The sequence below is a fragment of the Elgaria multicarinata genome, chromosome 11 (genome assembly GCF_023053635.1).
Source record: "Elgaria multicarinata webbii isolate HBS135686 ecotype San Diego chromosome 11, rElgMul1.1.pri, whole genome shotgun sequence".
Lineage (NCBI taxonomy): Eukaryota > Metazoa > Chordata > Lepidosauria > Squamata > Anguidae > Elgaria > Elgaria multicarinata.
Window position 1 is genome coordinate 43,329,574 of NC_086181.1, and position 22,773 is coordinate 43,352,346.

The 22,773-nt window shown below is 47.6% G+C and overlaps 2 protein-coding genes across 2 annotated transcripts in view; one reads left to right on the top strand and one right to left on the bottom strand.

The window, feature by feature from the left end:
- ACIN1 (apoptotic chromatin condensation inducer 1) overlaps positions 1-12,524 on the bottom strand; it is a 35,644-nt gene extending 23,120 nt beyond the window's left edge. Inside the window, exons 1-3 of the mRNA XM_063138055.1 lie at positions 12,054-12,524; positions 7,448-7,513; positions 6,910-7,021 (exon numbers count right to left, since the gene is read on the bottom strand). Coding sequence (XP_062994125.1) covers positions 6,910-7,021; positions 7,448-7,513; positions 12,054-12,509 — 634 coding nt within the window. The 5' untranslated portion in view covers positions 12,510-12,524. The remainder of the gene's footprint in view (positions 1-6,909; positions 7,022-7,447; positions 7,514-12,053) is intronic.
- A 92-nt stretch (positions 12,525-12,616) lies between these two features.
- C11H14orf119 (chromosome 11 C14orf119 homolog) lies at positions 12,617-16,859 on the top strand. Its single transcript, XM_063138057.1, has 2 exons — positions 12,617-12,719; positions 16,340-16,859. The coding sequence occupies exon 2, from the start codon at positions 16,341-16,343 to the stop codon at positions 16,686-16,688; it is 348 nt and encodes a 115-aa protein (XP_062994127.1). The 5' UTR covers positions 12,617-12,719; position 16,340; the 3' UTR covers positions 16,689-16,859.
- Positions 16,860-22,773: the final 5,914 nt, after the last annotated feature.

Genomic DNA, 22,773 nt, shown 5'->3' on the forward strand with positions numbered 1-22,773 from the left:
TCGCAACTTCACAAAATAAAGCGACGGGGGCAAAACTGGTTCGTCAGAAGTCTCAAAGGGCTCCACACTCCCTAGGACGTATTACATGGATTATGGCGAACCGGAGTAGAAAAACACGCAAGCGACGTACACAGGAACGGTGTTCAAAAAAAGGAAGGCAGTAGTTGAATGATCTGATATATACAGAGTGTCAAAGCACACAACTACAAGATATACATTCAGGGATGGACAGGGATAATTAACCTTGTTTATTCACAGATATAACTGATGCACGGTCCTCAATGGCAAACTACTGGTTGCCTAATAAAACTATACATGAAAATTACTCCTGATGCAATCTTATCACCTTTTTACAATAAAGCTCTGGCGTGGGCTGGTCCATGAAGTCACGAAGAGTCGGAAACGACTGAACGAATAAACAACAACAATGCATGATATACATAAATCAAAACCACAGTTATCCAGTGCTGGTGATGACATCAGTATAGTAACCTTGTAAACTAAGTTTATAATACGAGGTTATGTTTATTGTTGTCTTGTTCTTATCAGCGTTGTAAACTTTATTAACAGGCCTCCGGTTTGCTTGTCCTGTTTGCACAGTAGCTTCTTTGGGGGGAAAACGCAACAACGAAGCGGCTGAAACCCATAGATTATTGTGGGGTAGACACCTCCAAAATGCAAAACAGCTGGTATGCCTTGAGCTTGGAGAAACGCATGGTTTTGATTTATGTGCATCATGCATTAGAAATTATTTATTGTAAAAAGGTGCTATGATTGCATCAGGAGTAATTTTCATGTACAGTTTTGTTAGGCAACCAGTAGTTTGCCATTGATGATTGTGCAGGTGGATGCATCAGTTATATCTGTGAATAAACAAAGTTAATTATCACCGTCCATCCCTGAATGTATATCTTGAAGTTGTGTGCTTTGGGCACTCTGTATATATCACAGGAACGGCGTGCAAGAGATTTCTGTACATGGGGAAGGGGGACGGACCCTGCTTCCCTTCTGCCCCGGGCTGAAAGGAGGGGGAAGGTGGCTGACCTCCCGTCCTGCTGGAGAAAGGGCAGGAGAAAGGGCCTCTCCCCTCTCCAGAGGCTGACGTCTCCTTGGCATAGGACAGCCTTGCCCGACCCCAGTGCCCTCCAGATGTGCCAGGACTACAAGCCCCATCATTCCCAGCTAGCCCACACTTCTCAATGTTGCAGCCCCAACCCCTCTGGTTGAGGAAAGCTGGTTTAGGGGTGGACGGGTTCGTGTGTGTAAATCCTGGACTAGGTTTGCCTCGGATCTGTCTGCGTTTTAAGTTGCCCTGGGACGACGAAGCTGAAGGGAAGCACACTTGGGCCTCTGCCATCAGCCAGCTCGCCAGAGGCCGATGGGTGTGTGTGTGTGTGTTGCACGCCCGTGCCACTCAGGAAGATGAACACAAGCATCACCCATGGCTCTGTGAAGAGGCAGCTGCAAGCAGCTCGCTAACTCAGCCCCTGCGACCCCTCACCCTGTTGCAAAAATAGCTCGTTACCTGGTGTACCAAGTCCAATACAGCACACAAGGAGGAGAGGGGATGAAGTATGGGTCAAACAACGAGCCCCAAGGCCAGAAAGAACGCTCAATTCCCAAGTGTCAGTTAACTCGGGAATACAGAACGGAAGAGAAACACATCCTGGCCCCATCCATCAGTTCGGGAACGAAGGGCTGCTAAGCCGTGGGGTTTTTTTTTGCCGTATGTGGGGCGAGGGTAGGCAAAATTTGGCCTGCCGAGGTGGCTGCAACCCCCCCTGCAATTTCCCTTTAAAACAAGCCACCCTTTTCGCACCATGGACTGCTCTTTTAGAGTTCTGTCTGATTCTGACTGAAACCCGGAGTGGATTCACCGCCCCACCAATATCAGAGCCACCAGCCTCCGCTGCAAGAGGCCTTGCTTTAAAGGGGGGAAATCACAGCTTTGGGGCTCCCAAAGTCTGACAGCAAAATCGGCCACGGCAACTGCAGCGAGAAGAGATGTGTCCCCCTCCCACCCCAGAGGATTATGGTGGAGGGGGGGGGGGGGAAAGGCTGGCAGATAGTTGTCCATACGTGATCTAGGGCATAGATTCCACACCTAGTCATCTAATCACTGTAAGCTGCCCTGAGGATCATCTGATCAAATGGCGGGATATCAATCTCCTAAAGACAGGCATAGCACATAGAGAGCAAAAGAGATACTGACGATACTACATTGCTCGCAAAAACTTTGACCAGTTATAGAAACCCATCATGTTTGTAGATGAATGGCTATTCTAACAGGGCAACATTTTACACCTCGTCCACCACCCCAAGGAGTATGGAACGACACCAGGGCATTCTGCGGACCACCTTCTCTCCCCGCCCCCCTCCGGATTACCCAAACGCCTCAGGAGTAGAAGCGTGGGCAAATCCGGATTGACACAGGAGGTATGCAAACACCTGCCCGCCTGGGACACCCTCCATCCTTTTGCCTGGAAACCGAGTGTGCTGCAGCCGTAACTTGGGTCAAGAACACACACATTTCTAAGCGACAGAGTAGCACAGCACAGAGAGGCGGAGGGAGGCTGAACTCCACATTCTGGTGTAAACCACACCGTTACGTTTCTTAGGGACTGAAGAGAGGAGGCAAGGCAGAACCAGACCAAACAAAGTACCCCTGTAGTGTGGGCACCTTGCTCTAGCAAGGAAAACTCAAAAGCAAAGCAATCCAAAGGGCACTTATAGGGTGACTTTTCTTTTTTAATGTAAGGATGTTCAAAATCACAGTTTAACCCCAAATAACAAGTAGCATAAATGCCACCAAACCTGCAACAATTTGAACTCGGACGATCAGCTCTTGACAGTCCAAACTGTTTAATATTGCAATCCGCTGAGAGATTTTATTATATTCAGCAGTATATCAATGCCACAAATAAATAATCTATTTTCTGTATGCCTGTTATCACAATCTAGGTATTCGTGTAACTAATAAATGCATTTTTCGCAGCAGCATTTCCAAATCTAACAGACCATCACAACCTCTATTTCTCTATTTCAAATCTATAGAAACCTGACATCAGAAGAGCCCTGCTGGATCAGGCCAAGGGTCCATCTAGTCCAGCACTCTGTTCATACAGGGGCCAACCAGCTGTCAACCAGAGACCCACAAGCAAGACACGGTGCAACAGTACCCTCCTACCCATGTTCCCCAGCAACAGGTGTACATAGGCTTACTACCTCTGACACTAGAGGTAGCATATAACCATCAGGAGGAGGAGTCTTCTCCTCCAGGAATTTATCCACACACCCCTTTAAAACCATCCAAATAAAGTCATCTCGTGGTAGTGAATTCCAATGTCTAACTAAGTGCTATGTGAAGAAGTGCTTCCTTTTATCTGTCCTGAATCTCCCACCGATCAGCTTCATGGTGGCAACGAGGGACAGGGCCTTTTCGGTGGTGGCTCCCAGACTATGGAATGAGCTCTCTGACGAGGCTCGCCTGGCACCAACGCTGCTATCTTTCCGGCGCCAGGTTAAAACTTTCCTCTTTGCCCAGGCATATGGCGGCACATCTCAATCACCCACATGTTTAGTTTTTAAACGGTTTTTAATGCTTTATGTGTGTATGTTCTGTGTTTTAGAATTTTAAATTTTGTATACTCGTTTTTATCTTAATTTTAGAATTTCTGTAAACCGCCCAGAGAGCCCTGGCTATGGGAGCGGTATATAAGTGTAATAAATAAATAAATAAATAAATAAATATGGGATAACCCCAGCTTCTAGTTTTATGGGAGAAAAATGTCTCCTTATCCACATTCTCCCCACCATGCATAATTTTGTACCCCTCTGTTATGTCTCCCCTCAGCCTCCTTTTCTCCAAGCTAAACCATCTCAGCTGTTGCAACCTTGCCTCATAGGGGAGATGTTCCAGCCTCTTCATCGTTTGAATTGCCCTTTTCTGCACTACGCAGAAGACAACCAAACCGTTACGTTTGATAAAAGTTTTTACTCTGTTCCATCTGGGTTTACAGCAGAATTATCTCAGGTCCCAAAATAAGGCTGCCCAGGCACACAATTAGGAAACTTGCAAATGGCGGAGAATGGCAGACAGAATGCTTGTGGAAGCTAGACTCATGAGAGCATATGACATCTGTTCTGAATTGGTTGCATTGGGTGATTTTGGCCTTTTCAAGCCTAAACTGATTTGGGACCGGATTATCCAAAGGGCCACATCCATCCGAATGAGCCTGCCCGAGTGTATTGCGAGCCCTACTTCCTGCTCTGCTGGATACCAGGAACAGGGCTTTCACAGTGGTGGCCACACTTCTTTGAAACTCCTTCCCCAGGACTGATATGACTTCATCACTGTTAGGTATTTGTTTTTATTCCAGTTTGCATTCAAATTGAGTTGTAGGCTGGGCGGGGGGGATTAGCTGCTCCTGTTCTTTTTCGATTTATAGTCTAAATGCTGACATTGCAATTGTCGTAGTTTCACGTATTTTACAGACTTGCAAACCACTTTATGAGGGCTGCGCCCCCTGAAAAGGAAGGCCAAAAAACCACACAATTTTAAAATATACATAACTCCCCAACTTCTTAAATTGAGCTTCTACAGAAAAAGCACAGCCTGCTTGTCCTGTATTAAGACACCCCCCAAAAACAACCAGTAAATTTATAGGGGGGAAAACCTGCTGCAAAACCATAGGAACACATTTTAACATTGAACTCCCTTAATCACAGCCTCTGATTTTTATGTGAAAACTTACTGGACCTGTTTTTAAACCGCCGTCATAAAGTTTTATTCAGATGTCTCATGGTCTGCCGACGTGCTGACTTGATCCTGCCTGCATCATCAGCAAACGCTAGCAGTGCACTAACCCACAAGTCAATGAACTCTCTACAACACTTGCAGAGCAATCCGAAGTAGGAGTGCAGTGGGGGGAAGTGATCTGCCACTTCCGAAGCACAGGGAGAACAGGGAGGGGGTGTTGGGGGCTCTTTGCAGGCAGATTTTGGCCCACCAGATTTTTAAAAATCTCTCCCCCATCGCCATTGATGTGGGGAAGGGGGCTTTGGCAATGCCAACTCCAGCTGGCGTAGCTGAGGGACCCAATCCTAGGGTCCCTTAGGAGACTGGAGGGGCTTTGTAGCCAGCAGATTCAAAGCCCTCACAAGGCCCCATTTGGGAGCTTTATGCCATCTACTGCTGGTGGGAAGATAGCTAGTGGCGGATTTCTGTGGGTGGAACTATCCGGTGAAGGGGGCGCCTCTACCCCGTCATCCTACCCTCCACCCCCACCTCACAACAAGCACCGAATTTAGGATCACTCTGTCCAGCTGCAATCCTGTGCACATTCCCTTGGGAGCAAGACCCACTGAGCTCAGTGGGATGTGCTCCTGAGTAGAATTCTGCCATGTGCTTTCCCCTGCCAAACCCATCAATTTCAATTTAATATTCTTTTGAGTGAAGCTCCCCTTCTTTTCTTTTAACAAATATCTCTTGCATTTCTACTAATTTCTTTCGGGGGGTTTTCTTAAGCAAACTCTTCTATTTGCCAGGCCATCAAATTTCTCTCCCAAGCTACAAATTATTATTATTATTATTATTATTTGGATGTAGAATTACAGCCATCTTTCAACACAAAACCCTTTCAACACAAAAGGCAGCTTAAAACAGACAATAAAAACAACAGAATACAATCAGACAAAAAACTATAAGAATAAAGACAAGGACAAAATAAGAACCTAAGAAGAGCCATGCTGGATTAGACCAAAGGTCCCTCTAGTCCAGCACTCTGTTCACACAGCGGCCAACCAGCTGTCGACAGGAAGCCTACAAGCAGGACTTGAGTGTAGCAGCACCCTAACGCCCATGTTCCCCAGCAACTAGTGTATACAGGCTTACTGCCTCTGATACTGGAGGTAGCACTTAGCCAACAGGCCTAGTAGCCATTGATAGCCTTCTCCTCCAGGAATTTATCCAATCCCCTTTTGAAAGCCATCCAAATATGTGGCCATCACTGCATCTTGTGGCTGCAACATAATTCTCTCCATCTTTTTGCCTCTCATTTCAACCTTTCTATCCATGTGATTTGCCAACCCCTTGAATTCTGAATTTTACTTTTAGCTCTTTAACCACAGTCATCGTATTTTATGACGAGACTCCATTTTTCTCTTGAGTAAGAAGACTGGACATTGGTACTATTTTTTCTTTTTCCTCATAAAACGATCCTATACTCTTGCCTAATGTAAATATCTGGGGCGGCGGCGGGGGGGGGGGGGGGGGAATGAAAACGAGAGCAGCACAACATTTCCAAACTTCACAGGAACCCTCGGTTGGGCAAGCTGACTGTTCAGGACACAAACGGAGGAGTAAGTGATCCATTTTGGTTTTATTCTGAGCTACCTCTGCAGGCAGAAGGCACTCTGGGAGTTCTCCTTGCCCACAGGTGAGAGGATCCTTGGGTTACAAAACTAAAGGGATAGCACTCTTCAAATACTTAAAAGGTTGTCACATAGAGCAGGGCCACAACCTCTTCTTGATAATCCCAGAATGCAAGATACAGAATAACAGGCTCAAGTTAAAGGAAGCCAGATTCCGGCTGGACATCAGGAAAAACTTCCTGACTGTTAGAGCAGTACAACAATGGAACCCATGACCTAGGGAGATCGTGGGCTCTCCCACATGAGAGGGAGCTGGACAACCATCCGTCAGGGATGCTTTAGGGTAGATTCCTGCATTGAGCAGGGGGTTGGACTCAATGGCCTTATAGGCCCCTTCCAACTCTACTATTCTTTGATTCTATGAAGTCAAACAACAGAATGTGCCTTATTTCTGGAAGACAGCCCCCCCCCATTTTACCCAGGGTTGCGGGGAGGGAGGGAGGGAGGGAGGGAGGGAATTGGCCACATCACACTCACTCTCTGGGTCTGCCGCTTCTCGAGCCTCCCGCTCCAGACGCTGCCTCAGCAACTCCTGCTGCTTTTCCAGGTACTGTTTGATGAAGCTGTTTTGGCTCATCTCCTCACCAATCTGACAGAGCATGAGAAAGAAAGCAGGCCTCAGTATGGCAGAATTCCATGGTTTCAATCCCAACTTTAGGAAGCGACTACGGGGCTAACGAGTTAGAATGGGAAACCCGGACTCCAGTGTTCTGCACACAGTTCTGAGAAAGGAATCTGGAGTGGGGTGTGCGTGTGTCTCTTGAGTCCAAGACCCAGTTCTGAGAAAGGAATGGGCTTTTGTGAACCATCCAGACAGCTTCGGCTATGGGACCGTATAGAAATATAATAAATGAAATGAAATCTGAGCACGTGAAATCCTCAGTTAACTTTCAAGCCATACTAGAGAGAGAGGGGGGGGAGCACTCACAAAGAGTAGGCCACGCTCCCTGTAGCCTCTGCAGTGTCGCTCAACCACACCACAAGAGGCGGCGCTTGGCTGGCTGGCATCACTCACCTGGGAATTGGGTTGGAAGGTGGTGTGTGGGGTTGAATGCTTCTGGAGGTTTTCGAGCATCAGAGCCTGCAATGAAAAAGAAAATCCATTCAGTAGATCCTACACTGCCCAGAACTTTGGTGGCCCTAAGGGGCTGGTCAAAGCTCCAACTCCACTGACCGCCATCTTTAGAAAAGCCATCCCAAAGTCCATCAAGAAATGCCTCCCATCCACTGGCCCACAAGCAAGATAGATGGAGCAATTTTTGTGAACCGCCCAGAGAGCTTCAGCTATTGGGCAGTATAGAAATACAATAAATAAATAAGTAAATAAACTCCATTTCTCAGCACAGCCCAACATCAACTAGCCAAGCCCTTACAAAAAAGTCAACATAAACCGACCCCTCCATGTTTCATCTCTAAGGGAGGATACCATTTCAGCCAGCCCAGCATTTCCCAAACTCATCCCTAACCCAATCAATCAACGGTCACCTCGCCCAACCATCTGACCCATCTCCAAAAACACCCTAGATCTCACAACCTGTCCAGGAACCACCTCCTTCATATCCTCTGACTCAACGCCGTGTTTTATGCCCAGGTCTTCCAAGTTACAGTCAACTGCCATCAATCATTACATGCCTTTCTGTCAACACATAGCCGGCAATCAGAAGCTCATTGCTTTATGTGTTTTGTACCTCTTATGATTTAACTACATATTTCTATACTGTCAGTGCAACCCAATCTACGGATGTTAACTTCCACCATCCTGATGCAACTCCTTCCCACAAAAAGTATCCAATCAAAAGCAAGGACAACCCCTTGTGTGCACAGTTGACATCAACCACCTGTGTAGTGCAAAAATATATATACATTACTAGGTACGGCTGAAAAGGGGGCCATATTTACAGTCCTGCTTGAAACTAAGAACATGACTTCTGCCTCAAAACAGTGGCCAGAAGTAGGGCTGGCACCCTTGTAACTTATCAGTAGGCCATCTATTATTTGACCACTGTCATAGAATCATAGAATAGCAGAGTTGGAAGGGGCCTACAAGGCCATCGAGTCCAACCCCCTGCTCAATGCAGGAATTCACCCTAAAACATCCCCGACAGATGGTTGTCCAGCTGCCTCTTGAAGGCCTCTAGTGTGGGAGAGCCCACAACCTCCCTAGGTAACGGATTCCATTGTCGCACTGCTCTAACAGTCAGGAAGTTTTTCCTGATGTCCAGCTGGAATCTGGCTTCCTTTAACTTGGGCCCGTTATTCCGTGTCCTGCACTCTGGGAGGATCGAGAAGAGATCCTGGCCCTCCTCTGTGTGATAACCCTTTAAGTCTTTGAAGAGTGCTATCATGTCTCCCCTTAATCTTCTCTTCTCCAGGCTAAACATGCCCAGTTCTTTCAGTCTCTCGTCATAGGGCTTTCTTTCCAGACCCCTGATCATCCTGAAGGCCAGGATGCCCACTGTAAAGGTGGCAGCTTACCTTTGCTATTTCATCATGGTGTTACTTGTTAGCAAGATTTATTCGCCCCCTTGCCCTGCTGGGGGCAAATCAAGTGGTCTAGAAAGGCTTGTTGTACTGTACACCTGCTGTAACTGTGGGCATCTCCAACAAGGGACCCAAAAACCCACCATGGGCCAAAGCTAATGACTGGTGGGTAGAGTTGGATTAGGACAGCCTGCCCCAAGCTGGCGCCCTCCTGATGAGTTCCACTGCAACAACACCCACCATTGCCAGCCAGCATATCCAATGGCAGAAATCTCCTCTCAGTCACAAAGCTCCTTAGGTAAGACACACACACACTCAGTCTAACCACACTTAACTCTCAGGGTTGCTGCAAGGATAAAAAAAACAGGACAATGGTATATACCACCCTGAGCAACTGATGGAGAGGGTGGAACGAAAATATAATGAAATAATTGTTCTTTATTTTTTTTTTAAAGGCTAATGACATAATTCTACAATAACAGCTGTCTTGTGGGTTTGGTGTTTTTTGTTGTTGTTGTTGTTGTTGTTGTTGTTGTTGTTATTATTATTATTATTATTATTATTATTATTATTATTTGTATCCCGCCTTTTGCCCAATGCTGGGCCTCAAGGCGGCCTTACAAAGTTTAAAATATACATGGGGGGGGGGGGAACAAAACCATAAACATTTAAAATACACAACAAAATTATAAGACATTAACATAGATGGAGGGCCAGATTATTCTCCAAAGGCCTGCTGGAACAAAAAAGTTTTAGCCTGCTTCAGAAAGCCCATCAAGGAGGGAGCCAGCCTAGCTTCCCCGGGGAAGAGAATTAGCATGAACATTCAACCTGTTGATGATTCTGTTCTTTGCTGTTCTTATAACTAGTTAACTGTCAAAAATCTTTTGGGAGGTAAAATGCCCAACTCTAGCTGGATGACCAGCCAACAGTGGGCAAAGTGAGAGAGAAAAATGCAACAACACGCAAGAGGAAGCGAGATCTCTCCCCTCCCACACCTGAATGGGGGATTTGCAGAGGCATCTACACCTGCAGAACCCAGACTCTGTTTGCCAGTGTACCTATCTACAAACATGTAATTGTTTTTGCAAAGCATGTTGCAAAATTATTTTCACTAACATTACCTTGTTCATTTCTACAAAGAGAGGCCCTGGAGCTCAAGCGTGCCTGGCAGCAGCCTCTCCTAATCCCAGGGATGTGGGGCTAGTTGTGACTGAACGAAAGACCCTTTCTTTCTATGTCCACCTTGAGCATTCCAGGGCTGAGATTCCAATGAGATTCCCTGGAAACCTCAAAGTCTGGCTCCTGGCGAACCACAGCTCAAATTAAGCCCCGGCTCCCACCCAGACATACTCTACTAACGTGTCCAGAAATATAGGCGTGCAAGAAATTACGTGGTAGTTCAATCTCCCCAGGCCCAAGCAGTTATATAACACACCCAACACGCACAGCCCTGTGTTAGTTAATTATTACATTCCTCTTTCTCCAAGGAGCTCAAAGCAGTAGAAATGGGTCTCCCAACATATTTTACTGTCAATAACCCTTTGAAGTAGGTTAGGTGGAGAGTGTGACAGGGCCAAGTTCACCCACAGTGAGCTTTATGGGGAAGTGGTGATTGGGACCCAAGTCCTAATCCAGTACTCTAACGCAGGGGCAGACGCCCTGGTCCCTCACTTTAGATATTTTGGACTACTGCTCCCATCAGCCCCAACCAGCACAGCCAATGGCCAGGGATTACAGGAAGCATAGTCCAAAGCATCCGGAGGGCGCTAGCTACTACACTATACTGCTTTATAATGCAAACTGACATGTTGCCAGTAGAGAGAAACACACCAAAGCTGTGGTTTCTAAAAACACACTTACCAAGGAGCGAGACCCACTGAGCACAATGAGATTTATTTATACCATAACAAACATAGGATGGTGCTGTAAGCCAAGTCCTCATACCCAAATGACTGAGGGCTACCATAACCTAAGAGACTGGACTGTGAAGGAGGCGTTTTACATCTCACTTTTGCCATGAATTCAGCAAGTGTCCATAGGAGACTCTCTTTCTCTCTCTCTGTTTCAGCCTTCCCTCCATTTGTGGAAAATAACACTGACCGACCTTAAAGGACTGGTGTAACAAGTACTACAATTATGTAACACACTTTGAACATCACAGATGCCAAGTATTACGATGATGCTTGTAGCATTTCAGTCAAACTACAACTTGCTGAGTAAGAAGTGAAGAAAAGGACAACATCACAGCCACCCAAACTAGCCTGGGCCCAACTCCCCATTGTAGACCTCTGGACTCTTCCCTCCCCACCTACACCACGCTTCTAATGTATTCACAGCCCCTGTGTACATTTATTCATGTTAAGTACTAAACACACCACTGCTTAGCGCTGTTGTACACGGCCATAGCATAGATTTATCTGTTCTCTTCAGTGTGTACGATTTAATCTTCAATTACTTGGCACACACGGCTTGCAAAGCTAAAGTTCTCTACATTCTTAAAGGAGACCACCATAAAGCACTCTGCCCATGGGAAATATGTAGCAGAAACTTTTATTTTTTAAAAAATCTACAAGCCTTAAATTGGAAAAGCAAAACTCTTGACACAGCTCAGCTCATGCAAGTCTCACTTTGCTTGGCCTAACTGCCTAGAACATCTGCCCAAACAAATACTCATGTAGAAGTTTACCGGGGGAAACAAACAAACGTGTAAACTGAAAGGCAAGGTCCAAAAGTTGCAGGGATGCAGATTACCAGGTCATCATAGGCCTCTACAATCTGGATTTTGCAAGAGAGTCCCAACTTCCATGATGTTTATACCATTACTTAAACTAAGGGGAACCCCGTATTCCTATTGGGCAATCCCTAAGTTATGTCAGAAGTGGGGACCCTCTCCCCGCCAATGGTGTGAATACGACACTCCCCCGCCCCGCTCACATGTGCAACCAGTAGAGTCCCACATAAGTCTCCCCCCAACTTGGTGGCAGTAGTGGGATTTTGCCCCGCGCATGCGTACTCCTCATCGGCACCCCAGGGCCAGGGGCCCCGTTGCTTGGAGGCAAAAACTGTCCGTCTCGGTCTGCGCATGCGCGGAGCGGCCCGGGCCCCTGGGCCCCCTTCCGCCGGGCCCTTTTCCTCACCCCGCGGAGGCGCTTGACCAACGTGTTCTTGTGCCCGCTCTTCGCCAAGCCGCGCTCCTCCAAAGCCGCCTTGAGGTCGGCGACCCTCAGCGCCTGGAGCGGCCTCCCGTCCAGAGTAACCTCCTCCCCGTCCGCCATCTTGTGTGGCGCCGCTGCCTGCCCTCCCCGGAGCTTCGGGGGCGTTCGGGAACTTCCGGAGGCGGCTTCGGCGCTCTGAGGTGACCTCCGACGCCGCGTTCGAGCGAGCTCGAGAATCTCCGCTCGCGCTTCGGAAATAGTCGTTGCTTTCCGGACACTTCCGCCCAACGTACAGCACCCCCGCGGCGCAAGCTGAGGGGGGAGCTTTGCGACGCCGCCACTCTTGGTCAGCCGCTCTTTCCGGGTTGCATCGGGTGCTTCCGGGTCCCGCGAGGCGCGTCCCAACCCGGAAGAAAGTTCCGACAGCGGCTCGGCCATTTCCGCCGATGTCTGTCGCGACTCCGCCGGCGAAGCCTCGCGTGTGTTTTTTTCCGCCGAGCGGAAATCGGCGAGGCCACGTTCGGGCCTTTCCGGAAACCTTCGGCTCTTTCCGCCACTCCGCCCCCTGGCTCTGCGCCAGGCGAAAATGGCAGCCGCGAAGGCGGAAGGAATGGGAAGAAGCGCGCGCTAAGCAGGGAGCGGACCCAGGTGAGAACTCGGTCTCCACCCCACCCCCACCTTTGCACATTTTTTCCCCCTATCCGGATTTGGCGATTGTGCATTAGAGAAAGGAGGAGGGAATCGCCCAAGGCGGCTGGTGCTGCCCCTTCCTTATCTGCTGCCTCTCGCACCTTCTGAAACGCCTATGCCTGCTGCATGTACTTCATACATGCTCAGGTGTACTCTTCAGATGTACATGGGGTGGGGTGAGACTTTGCAACTCCAAAAAATATCCCAGGGGTGTGGCTCAAACAAAGCCTCGCACTGCCTCCATTACACACGTGTAAAAATCTCTTTAATTTATTGAAGCATTTCGATCTAGCTGTTCAGGCGTCCTTTATCTTTGTTTTTATAGAAGGATCTGATGGGATCTAGCCCCAGATCTACACTACTGCTTTAAAGCGCTTTATAACAGTTTTGACAACTGTATATGGAGTGTGTCCTGGGCCTCAACAGTTGTCAAAACTGTTATAAAGCACTTTAAATCACTTTAAAGCAGTAGTGTAGATCCCGCCCCGGTTTCTCATCTTCCAGCCTTCTCCAATCTCGTGCCCTCCAGATATGTTGGGCTTCAGTACCCAGAATCCCCTGGCCAGGATTCTGGGAGTTGTAGTCCCAACACATCTGGATGTCTGACAGCTGGAGAAGGCTACCATATTCTGTTTCATTAGACACTCTTTCGCATCTAAGGTGTGAGTGAAGCACTGCTATTCCCCTTTTACAACTATAACACAGGACTTGAACCCATTGAGCAGGGGGTTGGACTCAATGGCCTTGTAGACCCCTTCCAACTCTGCTATTCTATGATTCACACATGGACAACTTGGACAGCAAGCGGCATTCCCTCTGTCTCTTCCCCTTCCATCCTTTTCCTGTTCTGACGCCCACATCTTCAACTGCCTCTTTCCCCAACTTTCAGCACTCTCTCTTGCAAATCGTCCTCTTCTTTGGTAGGAACCCTGGTAGTTTGAAGAAGCAATGTTCACAACCTTCCTGCCTCACCCAATATTTGGGATCCTAGGGCACAAATCTCACCCTGCTGATTTCCATCTCGCCCGTCTTACTGCCCAGTTTCTTCCCTTCTGGGCTGGGAAGCTGCATTTCCACGTCTGGATGGCTTTTGCTGCTCTTTGACAGAGCCTGCCTCCATTCTGCACAGTTTGCTGTGGTATCGTACACTTCTAGATCAATAGTTATGTCCAGGCACCGAGAACACACCCATCGTCACCATCCCCTGTATTGCAAAACATTCCTGTAGCATTCCTTGTCTTGCAACACCCCTTACTGATAGCCCTAATAGCCTGCCTTTAAGGCACGCCTTGCCTCCCTTGTTTAGAACAAGAGTGTTGAACTTTAGCCAAATCTGGCTCACTTGGGGGCCCAGTCTGGGGTTTCCCTGACTGCCAATCATTTGGGGGTTTCTTGGCTTTTGTGCAGTTTTTCTGGAAGGTTGAAATGTCCCTCCTAAGGCTGAATTACTGGCAGTAAGAGATTTAAGCTCAAATATGCTGGTATTTTTGGCCTGCTCTTTTTGCCTTTGGTCCTGTCCACCACTGGGATGTCCCCCCCTTCCCCAAATTGAATCCAGCTCTAAAAGATGTCCAGCACCTGTGTTTTATAGCCTCTGTCATTTTCATAGCAGGAGCTCAGTGGTGGAATACTTGCTTTGTCAGCATAAAGTGCCAGGTGAAAGACCTTGGAGGCCTTCCTCACCTAAGAAATGGGCAGAGAATAGATGCCTGGTTTTCAGCTAGTGGATCACACCTGAGGCCCAGATAAGCTCCACCTACAACACTCCTCATTGTATTTTTTAAAAAGGAGACAGGTGGACATGAAAACCAGATAGGACCAGGATACCTAGCAGGCCACCTTTTCTTAGACTTACCCAGGTGACCTCTAAGACCTGCAGAGGAGGACTTGCTGGTCATTCCAAAATGGAGTATTGCCACAAAGTGCCCAGATGGAGGGCCTTCTCTGTAGTGGCACCCTCCTTTTGGAAAACATGTGGTTTGGGAGGCAGAAAATGTAGCATCTTTTAAATGCCTCTGGAAGACACACTTGTTCAACCAGGCTTTCCTTGAGCCATAAGTAAACTAATTATGCCACTCCATTTTAGAACTCCGTTACTGTACTTGCTGGTTTTTAATATTTATATATTTTTTTTATTTAAGGATTTTTATGCCGCCATTCAGCCAAAAAAGGCTCTCACGGCGGCTTACAAAAGTATTTCTTGACAGTCCCTGCCCACAGGCTTACAATCTAAAAGACATGACACAAAAGGAAAGGGGATTGGGAGGGAGGAGGAGGAGGGGGGAAAGGAAAGCAAACTCAGGCACTACAATCTTAGTTGGAAAGTTCAACAGTTACAGGTGACAGCAGGATAATAATAATACTCTGCTTTAATATTGTGTTTTAATGTTATGAACGGCTGAGAGATTTTATTATATTCAGCGGTATATAAATATTACAAATAAATAAAAAAAGAAGTGGTGGAAGATGGAGACCAGGATCAGGGAGAAGAAAGGAAAAAGAAAGGCATAGATAGGACACACACAATTTTCTATGGCATTGTGGGTTGGGATTAAAGGCGGCTTCCAGGCAGTGCTGTAGTGGAAAATGCTGAAATTCAGGCGCTCATGTTGACAATCCTCTAGGCTTACGCTCAAGAAGAGTCCAAAACCTCAGGCAGAACTTTCAAATTCACGCCCCTATGTGGAACTGGTGCATGTGCATGTGAATTGCCCCTGGCCATATAGAATAGCTTTCACCCACCTGGGGCCTCCAGCTGTGTTGGATTGCAACCCCCATCATTCCCAGCTAGACCAGGCTGCCTGGGGGAGTGATGGGAGTTGCAGTTCAACACAGCTGGCGGGTACCAGGTTGGGGAATTCTGATGCAGGGTGATTGAAAATGGTCTGTTGCTTGTAACGTAACTCTGTTCTATACCATGGCAGGGAAAATCCACTTTAGCCCCTCTCCCTGCAGCTACTGTGAGGATTGCAACTAAACTCAGGGAGAATAGCGAAGGCAGGCAGGCGGGCGGGCGGGCGGGCGGGGGGTGGGGGCAAGAGATGATGTAAGCATCCCTGCTAATGAAAAAGTGGTAGTGCCCGTGTGGTGTAGTGGCTAAGGTGTTGGACTGGGAGTCGGGCGATCCGGGTTCTAGTCCCCACTCTGCCATGGAAACCCACTGGGTGACTTTGGGCTAATCACAGCCTCTCAGCCCAACCTACCTCACAGGGTTGTTGCTGTGAGGATAAAATGGAGAGGAGGAGGATTATGTACGCCGCCTTGGGTTCCTTGGAGGAAAAAAGGCAGGATATAAATGAATAAGTAGTGCGGCCTCCAGGCCCGGCCTCTCCTACACCCAGATCTGAAAAAGATGAGAGTAGATGCTATAGCAAACAGTTCTGCCTCTTCTCTTCAGTGCAGGCTCCAGGTTCAAATCCCACTCCTCCGTTCTTTGGCCCTTAGCTCTGTTGCTTTCCATGTCCCTTGACACAGGCAAAGGCACCTTCTGACTCCGAAAGCATCTTTGCTTGTCTGAAGACCTTAATTCCCCCCCCCTTCCCTCCCTGCCGCCCGTGTTTCTTTGCTGCCCCCTGCAGGATGTCCGAGCCGCTGCCCGTGTCGTATGTGACCTCGCAGGAGATGCGCTGCCTCCTGCACTGGCTGTCGGGCTGGGCCCCCGCGCAACGCGAGCGCTTCCTCCGTGACTTGGTGGACAAGGCCGTGCCCTGGAAGGTGCTCCCGCTGCTAGAAGGGCTGGCCGGACTCAGCGTGGGACCCGGGCAGCCCCCGACCATCTTTGAGTGCCAGATGCGCCTCTGGGACCAGTGGTTCCGCGGCTGGTCGGAGGCTGAGCGCAATGAATTTGTCAGGCAGCTGGAGGAGATGGCGCCTGACCTGGCCGCTCGCTTTTACCAAGAGGTGGCGGCGACAGCAGGGCAGGCCTAACGGGGGCTGGCGCTTGCCTCGGGTCGTCCCCCCCCCCAAATCTGCTGTGACCCCTCCTGCATTCCTCAGTGTTGTGCTAAACGGACACTCACACACACCCCAAATATTGACCAATCCATGTATGACGGCGAGTCATAACTAAACAGAATAAAGTTATAAACCAAATGCGAAGGGGTTCAAATGCTCCGTTGTCCTGAAAATGGTCGACCCGGATACATTTTTCTCACCTTGGGGTCTCTTTCTCCGTTACTGATTCTGTTCTGCAGGCAACCCAAAAGCAGTGTCTGAAATCAGCCCTCCCCAGCCTAGTGTCCTCCAATGGCCCTGCTGCCTGAGGATGATGGGAGCTGTAGTCCAACATGTCTGGAGGACACCAACCCGTTTGGGGAAGGGATATACTGTCCGTCCAAATCAGTGGAATGCATTTGCCAGAGCCTTAAATGAGTTCTCCTCCTCTTTGGTAGCTCCCTTAAGATCCAGAAGGTAGCTTTCATAGTTGCGATCAAACTTAGAGCATGGCTAGACAGGGCAGGTGGAGGGGGATGTTATCGCGATATGATGATTGCGAGATCCTCCTCCTCAGTCTACACGCGACGCGTGACGTCCCAGGAGGAAGAGGACGTTGCGCCCGCCATATTATTATTTTTAATTGGAAAAGAGTGCACGAGCACTTGATGGCAAAACTTAGGGGGTTTTTTGTTGTAAAAAAGACCCCGCTCACCCCACCCCACCCCCGACGGGCACAGAACTCTTGAGGAGCTTGGTGGCCCGTTCCTGGCTCCTCATGGTTACTCACAAGGAGCCGGGACGAAAACAGGCTGCCCGGCCACACTGCGATTCAAGGGTAGGGAGATATCCCGGGGCGATCCCCGGGATATCCCCAGGTCGAGACATGTCCTTAATCATGCATTACCAAGAGACCAGTGTTAGGTTAGCCAACTGAAACAAGCCCTGCTTCATGTGAATGCATCTCTGGGCCCAATCTTAATCCATGTTTCGACAGAGAAAAAGCCCCATAACACCCGACATGCTGGGAGTTGTAGGACTTCTTCTCTGTCTTGCACCCTCATTTTGTTTTAAAATGTTGCTTTGGTGGCCGCTGACTTAAGGGAAAGGAATGTATGCTAGGGAAGGACTATATCAATTGATAGCTATTTGTGAAATTGGGGCCCAGCTGTCCCTTCTCAAGGAGTTTCAGGAATCTTTTATCATCCATAGCTTGGATCGTAAACCAGCAATTAAAGGAACAGACAAATATCCAACACATTGAAATGCCTATAGTGGACTAGATGGTGCATATACTCTTCCCAAACAGCTACCAAGTTTGCAGGGAAATGAGCCTTATTTTCCTTTCATTGCACTCTACTAGTGCCAAGGTATGATCTTAAACTGAGATGGAGACCTGGTGGCCCTCTGGATATTGGATCACTGGCCATCTGAATTGTGGCTTATGGGAGTTCAGCAACATCTGAAGGACCAGTGGATCCCCTCCCTTAGTCTAAAGATATGTGATCATTGCTGAAGCTAAGTGTGTGTGGATCTATGCAGTGTTTTGATAGGGGAGGAACCACGAACTCTTTGTATCATCCATCTGTCGGGGATGCTTTAGGGTGGATTCCTGCATTGAGCAGGGGGTTGGACTCGATGGCCTTGTAGGCCCCTTCCAACTCTACTATTCTATGATTCTATAAACTACCTTGAGTTTCATTCACGGAAGGAAGGTGTGATCTAATATTAATAAATAAACATGCATTTCTTTCATTGGAGTTTATTCTCTTATTTATTGCTTTATTTGCTTTATATTCTATTCTTTCTCACAAAGAGCCCAGGGTGGCAAATAAACACAGCCCAACCACATCCACAACATTAAAATCATGATTATAAAATCACAATACTATAATAATAAAAGAATGTCTGTCTGACCGTCCATCCATAGCACCAAGACCCTGAAATCTATACACCTGAAACTTGGCGTACTTAGTAAGGGGACCCTAGTTGTGTGCACTTTGGGGGGTATTTTGTTTTTTAAACGCATTCATTCATTTTAATGGATGCAAATGTGTCCATGTGGTTGAAGTTTGTAGTAACACCTTCTCTAAGCGGGCACGTAGCTCTACAGTCCTAAGTATTATTATTATTATTTATATAGCACCATCAGTGTATTATTATTATTATTATTATTATTATTATTATTTATATAGCACCATCAGTGTATTATTATTATTATTATTATTATTATTATTATTTATTTATTTATATAGCACCATCAATGTACATGGTGCTGTACAGATAACACAGTAAATAGCAAGACCCTGCCGCATAGGCTTACAATCTAATAAAGTTGTAGTAAACAATAAAGAGGGAAGGAGAATGCAAACAGGCACAGGGAAGTGTAAACAGGCACCGGGTAGGGTGAAGCTAGCAGTATGGAGTTAGAACAAACTCAATATTTAAAAGCTATAGGGAAAAGAAAAGTTTTTAGCTGAGTTTTAAAAGCTGTGATTGAGTTTGTAGTTCTCAAGTGTTCTGGAAGAGCGTTCCAGGCGTAAGGGGCAGCAGAAGAAAAAGGACGAAGCCGAGTAAGGGAAGTGGAGGTCCTGGGGCAGGCGAGAAGCATGGCATCAGAGGAGCGGAGAGCACGAGCGGGGCAATAGTGTGAGATGAGAGAGGAGAGATAGGCAGGAGCTAGACCGTGAAGAGCTTTGAAGGTCAGCAGGAGAAAGCAAAACCCTGCCGCATAGGCTTACATTCTAATAAACTTACATTCTAAGTTTGAAACCAGTGGAGGTTAGTAGGCTGAGGGGCAGAGTTATAGGCCTGTCCCTTCCTCATGGCTGTGGGGCAGCCCCACTTAGCGGCATGAAATGAACAGACCCCTCCCTGTGTCTAGGGGTATCAGTGGGAATGGCTTCACTCAGTTGGGGTGGGCACGTGGGTCCAAGTCTTATTTATTTATTTATTTATTACATTTCTATACCGCCCAATAGCCGGAGCTCTCAGGGCGGTTCACAAAAATTAAAAACATTCAAAGTATAAAACCCTTGACAGTTGCGTACATTTGCTTGAAGGCTTTGCTGCATCAAACAGCCCTGTTCCAACCCATGCAAAGCTGAGTCTATTTGACAGTACTAAAACACAATTCTCCGTGTTCAGTTTTTCACTGCACCCCTATTTCAGCAGCCTGTGCACCTCAGGTCTGCAGTGCCACAGACCACTTTCTGTGTCTCTGTCGTGCTGTTTCCTGCAAATTATAGCAACAGGCTCCTCTTTCTGTGCTCTTCCTTAGTAATGCCATTCTCTGTTTCATTTTCTTTACTGGGGTCGTGGGTGGCACGAAAGGGAGTTGAGCTACACCCTAGTTCTTGCTGGGTAGAGGAACTCACAGCCTGTTTCTGTTGATCCAGACTGTTTATGCCCAAAGGCATAAAACACATTCCCTCACTCTATTCCTGCAGTGAATTGAGCCAGGATTTTCAAAACATGGGGCCTCCTGACCCTTCTAGAATGTTCCATGAGGGAGGGGGCACTGATACTGGTTTGGGGGCCTACACTGCAGTCCTCTATATTGCAATGGGGTTTCTATGGCACCCTCCCTCAAATATTTGACCTCAAACGTTTGTAGGATTTGGAAGGAATGCAACCTCAAGCTAGGCTGGATTATTCATCTGTCAAACCAGCTGTCCCCTCTTGTGTGCTGGACTTGCTGTTACTTCTGGTTACAGAGGCCTCCCCTGACCTGGTGCCTCCCAAGTGCGTTGGACTGCAACTCCCATCATTCCCACCCAGTCAATGGGAGTTGAAGTTCAATGGAGGGCACCAAGTGGGAGAAGGCTGGTTGACGTCACCCTTCCTTGTGCTTCTCCCTTGCGCTCCAGACGTGAGGCGAGACTGCATGTTTGCCAGTCTCAAAGCCCTTGGCGGTGTCTTGGGTCGGACCTGCCATAAATCAGTGGGAAGGTGAGATAAGGGGACACAACAAGGCCACCCCGTTGCAACAGCTTCCCGCTAACTTGCAATCTGTCAGAAACAAGACTTTGTTGATGAAGGGCCTGGATGAACTTGTTGACTTCTCCGAAGAGATGACGGAGCCTGTTGCCAGCACCCCCAGGTGGATGAATCCGTCTTTTTCTCTCTTACGCTCCTTCCCAATTGTATTTATCTATTGCAGGACCTGCAATCGTTCCTTTCTTGTGGGAAGGGGGGGGCACATAGCCCTTTCTCCACACACCCTAGCCTAGGCATTTTGCATCCCAATTCCCCCCACAGTTGAGACAAGGCTGCAGGAAGTATCTGAGGAAGGATATGATCAAACTTGCTTCTATGACAGGGACCCACACCCTTTTTAGACCCATGGGCGCATTTGGGAATTTGAGACACTGCTGTAGGCACTACCACAAAATGGCTCCCACACTTATGTGGCTAGTCACGCAATGGCTGCCACAAGGGCCTGGCTAGTCAAAAATGATCTAAAGAGGGGTGTGGAGGTGAGAAAATGCAAGGCTAGAGGCTGTGAAATGGGAGAAGCAGCAAGGAAAAGAATGGGGTGAGCAATTGGGGCTAGAGGCAGTGGGGAGGGCTGTGCCCCCACCCCACCTTGCTAGGCTAGAGGCTAGTAATGGAGGGAAAGAAGACTGTAACATTTCCCAACGTTTTCCTTAAAACAATTCTTTTTGAGAGGGGCAGGGTAGGGAGACCTTCATGGGCATTGTGGAAGGTCCCTGCGAGTGCTATGGTAGGGTGACCCTATGAAAAGGAGGACAGGGCTCCTGTATCTTTAACAGTTGTATTGAAAAGGGAATTTCAGCAGGTGTCATTTGTATATATGGAGAACCTGGTGAAATTCCCTCTTCATCACCACAGTTAAAGCTGCAGTTGCCCTGCCCTCTTTTAAATCTGTTCACTCTAGTATAGCTCCTGCAGCTTTAACTGTTGTAATGAAGGGTGAATTTCACCAGGTTCTCCATATATACAATTGACACCTGCTGAAATTCCCTTTTCTATTCAACTGTTAAAGATACAGGAGCCCTGTATGGTCACCCTAGCTATGGTGCCCATGGACATTGCATTGGGGACCCCTGATCTATGTTGTTATTCCCTCCCCATCTCCTTTAGGAATTCAAGTCCTCCTCAATACCACCACCACCCTTTTAAAAAAAAATCTGCTTTGCAAGCTGGAATCACTGGATCCAAAGAACAGCCATCTTGCACAATGTGTTTTCCTGTGTGCTGTCTGTAGGAGAGATCAGAGGTTAGAATAACACCAGGTGGGTTCCAGGCGATGGTCATGGAGACGGGGTGAGCCTCTCACAGCCCTGTTAACCAAGCCAAAATAACAGGCCTTGGGGCTTCTCCTGACTCATGATCCAGGTTGCCTCTGATAGCCACAGAAGTGGAATAAGCTGCGGTATGGTAGCCATTTATTTATTTATTAAATTTATATTCTGCCCCACAGCCGAAACAAAAGTTAAAAACAGTGGACATTTTTTTAAAAAAAAGTATACAAAATTTAAAACCATCAAAAAAATATAAAAACAACAGTATAAAACAGTATCCATTTTTAAACAACAACAGTTCTGGGGTCCATTAAAAAACAAACAAACTTAGCATATGTTGTTAAATGCTGTTAAATGCCTGGGAGAAGAGAAAGGTCTTGACCTGGCACCGAAAAGATAACGATGTTGGTGCCAGGCGAGCCTTATCGGGGAGATTATTCCATAATTGGGGGGCCACCACTGAAAAGGCCCTCTCCCATTTCCCACCTACAGCTCACTTGAGTGCAGTATCTTCCCTCTGGCGGATGCCATAAGGTGATTTCTCTCTCTTAGTCATGTTCTAATGTGACCAAGAGAGGCCTGGTCTTCCTGTCCCTATGTTGGGAGTGCCAGATATCTTTCAGCCGGAGGGCCAAATTCCATTTCGGAGAAGCTCTTTAGAAACCGCATTCCAGTGGAGGGTGGGGATGAAGAGCAAACTACCAAAAACTAAAAAAGCAAAGGGAGGTGAGCGTCCAAAGTAGATACACTAAGAACAGAAACAAGTTCTCCGGATTCAAGAATACATTCATGATTAACAAAAGGCCCAACGC